The 7,037-nt window shown below is 37.8% G+C and overlaps 1 protein-coding gene across 1 annotated transcript; it reads left to right on the forward strand.

Annotated features, from left to right (window-relative positions):
• Positions 1-4,250: 4,250 nt before the first annotated feature.
• On the forward strand, positions 4,251-6,571 carry LOC126716691 (uncharacterized). The gene is made up of 3 exons (XM_050417620.1): positions 4,251-4,658; positions 4,812-4,844; positions 5,819-6,571. Exons 1-3 carry the CDS (start codon positions 4,467-4,469, stop codon positions 6,032-6,034), a joined length of 441 nt encoding a protein of 146 aa, XP_050273577.1. The 5' UTR covers positions 4,251-4,466; the 3' UTR covers positions 6,035-6,571.
• Positions 6,572-7,037: the final 466 nt, after the last annotated feature.

Raw genomic sequence — 7,037 nt, forward strand, 5'->3', positions numbered from 1 at the left:
TCACCATCCTACTAAACACCTCCATAATAACTAAAAATAATAAGGGATCCCCTTGTCTCAAACCTCTAGAGCTACCAAAGAAGTCAGCTGGGGTCCCATTTACCAACATAGAAAACTGCACTGTAGAGATACAGGTTCGAATCTAGCTACACCATTTCTCCCCAAAGCCCATTTTCTTCAACAACTTCAGAAGTGCCTCCCAATTCACATTGTCATAAGCTTTCTCAATATCTAACTTACAAATCACTCCTGGAATCTTACTCTTCATTCTGCTATCAACACACTCATTGGCAATGAGAACTGAATCAAGGATCTGCCTACCTCCCACAAAACTATTCTGAGATTCAGATATCAGTTGATCAAACACCACTTTCAATCTATTGGCCAAAATCTTGGCCAAGATTTTATATAAACTCCCCACCAAACTGATAGGTCTGAAATCACGAATGTTAGAGGCATCATTCTTCTTAGGAATCAAAACTATAAAGGTAGCATTAAGAGATTTCTCAAACTTACAGTGTTGATAGAACTCATCAAAGACTGCTAAAACATCTCTTTCTACTACTCTCCAGCAATGATGGAAAAAGGCCATAGAGAAGCCATCTGGACCTGGAGCTTTATCCCCTTCCATACCTCTGACCACTGATAAAATTTCTTCCTTTTCAAATCTCCTCTCCAACCAGCCCCTTTCCAACTCCCCTATTTGATCAAACTCCAGTTTTTCCACAAAAGGTCTCCACTCCTCAGACTCCTGATACAGAGTTTTGTAAAATTGAACTACCTGAGCAGCCACTATTGCTCCTTCCTCATAAATCACGCCATCCACTTCTAAGAAATTCAAATGGTTGTACCTTCTATGAGAATTGGCCATCTTGTGAAAAAACTTAGTATTATTATCACCCTCCTTAATGCATAACAACCTCGATTTTTGTCTCCAGGAGATCTCCTCTAGAGAAATAAGATGCTCTAACTGCGATCTCACTTCATTTTTCTCATTTCTCTCCGTCTCAGTGAGTCCAAGAACCCCCTCCTTAGCATCTAATAACTCTAAAGCCCCCAATAAGTCTTTCTTCCTACGCCCAACATTGCCAAACTCTTGGCGATTCCACTGAATAATGTCTTCTTTCAAAGCTTTCAATTTTTTAGCAAACACATAACTGGGTGTACCCGAAAAAGAATGGCGATTCCACCATGAGTCTACTCTATCAACAAACCCGTCTAACTTCAACCACATATTTTCAAACCGGAAGGGACTTTTTCCCCTCGCCATACCCCCTGCCTCCAGGAGAATTGGGAAATGATCTGAAACTGGTCGTGGTAGAATCCGTTGGGTCACATCCGGAAAGTGATGCTCCCAGTCATGTGACACTAAAGCCCTATCGATCCTAGACATGGATGGTTGGTCAATACCATTAGACCATGTATAACTCCCTCCCTCTAATGGCAAATCTATCAAGTTTAAATCTTCAATAAACTCAGAAAATTTTTTCATAGCCGGAGTAAGCCTAGACCCACCCCTTCGTTCACTAGGAAAACGAACAATATTAAAATCCCCAAAACAACACTAGGGAACATTCCAATACTGCTGAATACCCACCAACTCATCCCACAAATCACCCCTCAAATTGTTATCATTTGGGCCATACACCCCAGAGCATGCCCAACTAAAACCATCCTCCACACCTTTCCACTGAACCGACACCGAAAACGAGCCCACCAGAACTTCCAACTTTTCTAAAACCCTCATATCCCACATAATCAAGACCCCACTAGCCATCTGATCAGCATCTAAAGCCACCCAATCCGCATACAAACAGCCCCAAATACTGCAAACCAGCTGCCTATCTATGCCAGCAAGCTTTGTTTCTTGAAGGCATACAACATCACACTTCCACTCCCGTAACAAGTTCCTCACAACCAAACGTTTCTGGGAATCATTCAAACCTCTAACATTCCATGAAACCATTTTTAGCTTCATAAAGACTTTTATGGCCCCACTACTGTCTCTACGACACTTCCACCACACTATCTTCCATCATAGTTAACCATTGAAATTAAATTTCTCAACTCTCTTATCCCTTTATCCATGGAAGATGCTACTTTTTGGTTAGCAGCTACTTTCTTCCGCTGCTGGTTAATAACCTCCATCTCCCTTTCTAGCCTTTGAAGATAAGCAATACACAACTTTTCATGACGATTAATAGAAAGCCCAATCACTCTACTAAAACCTGGGATTCTGTTCTTCACCCATTTCGAGACATCCAACGTGCCACCAATATCTAACACCTCAGAATCATTGTGCACATCCATTGACAAAGCCATCCCCGAAGGGATAACAGTCAACAGTGGATCACAAACTGCCAGACTCTCCTCCTCATCCAAAACCACTACTGGGAGAGCCACTTCCTCCATTGTTGAGGTATCCAAAACAGATAGGCCACACTCACTACCAACGTTAACCCCTCTATTGACACCAAACTCCACAAAACCCGCAGCCAGTAGTCTCTTAAGGATATTTGCTAAGAAAATACCTTTCAAGAGTTGTGAATTGACCATGATGATCTTGCCTAGACCCTGCATGAAGTCAACTGAGTTGAACCCATCTGTAGAGCACCCATTTGCTTCCATCTGAGTCACCTCGTGACTGTTAGAGAAAAACCCAGCAGAGAAAAAGTGATTAACGACCATCGGAGCCACCACACGACCGTCGTAGCTGGTTCCGAGCTCCAACCCATCCACCGCGGTGCTGTCGGAGCTTTTCCTCTCAAGCCCGCTGTTAAAACCCATCGTCGGCCTCGCCGTGAGACCATCGGAGTTGTACCCAGCCCCAATCCCGGCCACCGTGAGGCTGTTGGAGCTAATACCATCAGACCCGCTACAACCAACGAGCAATGGAAGCTCTACTTGTCGCTCGGGCACCTTGAGAATGGACCTTAAGCACCAAACTTCCAGCCCATTACGTTTTGATTTATAAAACTATTTATGTGTATTATTTAAACAAGTCACATGACTCATTAACTAAGTCATATGAATAAAATTATACATGGATAGTCTCTTCAATTGCCACGTAATGGATTGAAAAAAGATGGCTCCAAACATGTATGGAGCCAAACTTTTTCCACCTACAACAAATCTAATTATTTCACATGTTGAGGATCTGTTATCTTTTTCCTCTGATCATCCTTCAAACAAAGTATTGAGCTTTAAGCATATCTTATTTTTTAACTGCTCGATGAAAGAATGTAGTATTGTTACCCCTAATTGAGCCAACTATTTCTAGATGTTTGTTTCATAAGAGCCTCCTCTCCTCTACTGATGCTCTTATAGAATTCTCCAATCTTAAATTGTAGCACCAGTGGTTGTGCTGCAAAATTCACAGTATTCTCTTTGAGTCTAACTCCTCCAACTCATAACTGACAGTTATGCCCTCACGCACATTCCTATCAATTTTACCTGCCGACAACAATGATTGATGTGGCAAAGCAACTTTTGATAATAGATCGGTCTATCTTTTGTCTTGTTATCTTATTTTCATCCAAATTCATCTTCTTTCCTATCTGCAATAAAACAAATGTATACTTGAAGTACAAATATAAGTTCCAAGTTGCAACTATGTCATTGAATTATATTACACCTTTGTATTTTAAAGTTGCAAGTGGAGATTGAACACGTAGTTAAAGGTTAGAAACTTAGTTGGATTCCATTGGCAGCTCAATAGCAATACATTAGTGGCCCTTTGAAATACTGCTGAAGCAGGAAAAAAATATTTATGTTCATGGTGGTTTTTCATACCCTAATTCAAGTTTCCTAATCTTAAGATTATATATGAGTGAGACGGTGCGGTACTCTTCGCCAGTTTGAAACTGAAAAGTGAGTGTATCTGCCCAATAAAACCAAAAAAATTTCTAAAACAGACAATCCCAACAATATGGTCTATCAGATTTAGTCCAGCCCAAGCGCTAAAGAAGAAGATGGTGAGATTTAATTAGACAATTATACTTGAAGTACAATTGACACAGAGATTTTGAACAAATTTAAAAATAGGTCCAGATAGTTCTCAAATATTTAACTTGACATTGAGGCACTTAGTAAAATCCAACTCAAACTCCCTGCTTCCACAGAAATCCAGAATAATTTTTTAGGTAACAGTTTTCCCCTTGCGATTTGGCCATGTCACAATTTAGTCCACAAAATTTCTTATGTTGCATTTATACAACTAAGATTGGACCAAAACGAAATCATTTGGGCTTGTCCTAATTCTAAATTAATAGATTTTATATTTTGTGGACAAATTGACCCTAAATGATCCAAGTTTAGTAGTCTGATTTGGTTGATGAGCCACGCATGCAATTAAAAAAAGCATGTGATGTTAATATTTTGATATAAGGTTTCTATTTGTTGGAGCCATGCAATCGAAAGAAAGAGAACCAACATGCAAAACCTCACCCCATAACTGAAAAAAAACAATGATGAGAAACCTGGTCCACAAATTTAATCTTTTTACCCCTTTTTTTGTCTGGCTCTCAACCAAGTACATACAACACACAGGTGTATTAGGTGAAGGTATTGAAGAGAAAGTCCAAGGAAACTGCCAAGTCATTGTGATAAAATTTCTCAGTTTCCGGATTGGTCTTCTTAATTGTGATGATCTTTCTTCGGTGGGCTGGAAGTTTTTTTTTTTTCCTATACTCTTTGAATATAATCTTTTATTGGTTTTACACGATATAGCACATAAAATATTAAGTGTGTAAGACTTCCACATCCACAAGCTAGCAAAATCTGATAAGTTTGTTCTGCTTCAAATTTTATAGGTGAAACTCTCTCTCTCTGTGGGTTCTTCACAGGTACATTCTCTTCGCCACTGAATTTTCAATTACTATATGTGTCTGCATGCCTATGAAATATGATTGTATGAACTTTTGGGCGGTCCAATGTGTCCTTATCAATAGGTAGTATTAGAGGTTCTATTTCATTTCTGGATGACTTGTAATATATCTATGAATGCGTCTAAAGCAGGATTAAGATCATACTATTTTAAGACTTCTGTTATCAGGTCATATGATATGTTTAAAAAACTGTTCTTATTGATTTGCTGCTACATAATCAAACATTGTCTTAATTGGATCTATGTTCATATTTATCACATCTGTTAATCCCAAGGGATTTTTATTTTTGGAAGTACTTTCAGTAAAATTGAACTCTAGGCAAAATAACCACTTTATGGTATTTGGTTCTTGACATGGTTCATTTTTGTAGTTTATCTCATGGAACCAAAGCCCTCAAATTTATATGGCTTCAAAAGACTAAGAAATTCGATAGATAAAAGAGTCCATGAAAAATCTGTTATGGTTTTATAGAATATTTCTTGCCAAAACAATTACCAATTGATCCAAGCTCTTGTATGATGTTCATAGTTAGGAGAATAGTCAGCCTGGACCATCAGTAATTCAGTAATATTTTTGGCCAAGAGACTTTTAGCTCAACGGCAAAGCTTGCTCTCCTTTATTAGGAGAACCAAGTTCAAATCTCCCCTCCTCCATTGTATTATCCAATTATCAAAATAATTATAAAAACAATAATAATAACTTTTTTGATACTTAGGTAGGTAATATGTTTCAAAATCACGTAATTCATGATTTACATAATGGCAGAATACTGTTGTTTTAATACTCTGAATTGTGCATGAGCATGACCATCATGATCTCTAAGCAAAGATTGATCAATGGCCTCCAAGTTTCTTTATTTAGTGCCAGATTATAGCCTCTTCGTGTCTTAACATATTAAATATGTGTATTAATATTCCTATCTGTAATCTAAGGGTTTGGTGGACAAGATGAATTCATGTTTGAAAATGAAGAGGAAAGCAAAAGGGAAGGCACCATTTATGAAGAATGGAAGACTATTATTAGAGGAGCCAATTGCCTTTTGCAATGGGAAAAGCAATCCTATCCATGTCTTCTCTGCCGAGGAGCTCAGAAGAGAAACAAACTACCATGACCCTTGCTTAGTTTTGAATTTTACAAGGGCTCTCTAGAAGGCTGCTTAATTTCAGTTAAAAAGTACAAAGGAGAATTTCTTTGGGATTTTGAAGTTGAAGACACTATTAAAGACTTTGTGGTTGGAACACAAATGAGTGTCCACAAAAATGTTCTAAAACTCTTAGCATCTGCTTAGAGACCAATATTCCAATTCTAGTGTATGAATTTGTAGGGGACAGAATTCTCTCCACGTGTATCCATCCAATTGAGGGAGTCATCTCAGATCCATTACCATGTAAATGCAAGTTAAGCATTGCAATGGGCATAGCTAATGCAGTTACATATATCCTTTAATTCATTTTTTAGGCCTGTTATCCATAGAAATATTAAGCCATCCATATTGGATGAGAACAATGTTGCAGAGCTGACAGATTTCTCACTCTCTATATCTATTCCTAAAGATCAATTGCAAGTAAAGTGACAGTAGTTTTGGAAACTGTAATTATATTTTATCTTTTTTGATTGAAAGTATGTATGCACCTGAATATACAGCTAAATGCTACATAACTGAGAAGGTTTTTTTTTTTTTTTTTTTTGAGAAACAACTGAGAAGGTTGATGTGTACACTTTTGATATGCTTCTACTTCCACTTTTGAAAGGACAGCCTTCACATTTACATGTTATCTACCAAATTGGGTGTGTTCCTATGTCGAACAAAGTCAGGTAACTGAAGTTGTATGGTGCAAATGATTGGGCCTATGATCGACATACTCTTTGGTACCCTCACATAATTTTTAATTCATTAATTTCTGGATACATGAGTTGTGACATAATTTTGATTGGTCTGAAGCGGGATCAAGATCATGCTATTTTAAGATTCATGTTCCTACTTATTTGCAGCATTTTTTTAATTAAGTATTCTTCGTGGATCTTGGTTTATAATTCAACTTCAAGCCTGTTTCTTCAAATTGTCATATCTTTGTTTAATCTTTAAGGGAAGTATTTATTACAAAAGTATTTTGGGAAAACTAAAATGGCCTCTAGTCTAGATTAGAGAAT

The sequence above is a fragment of the Quercus robur genome, chromosome 3 (assembly GCF_932294415.1).
Source record: "Quercus robur chromosome 3, dhQueRobu3.1, whole genome shotgun sequence".
Classification (NCBI taxonomy): domain Eukaryota; kingdom Viridiplantae; phylum Streptophyta; class Magnoliopsida; order Fagales; family Fagaceae; genus Quercus; species Quercus robur.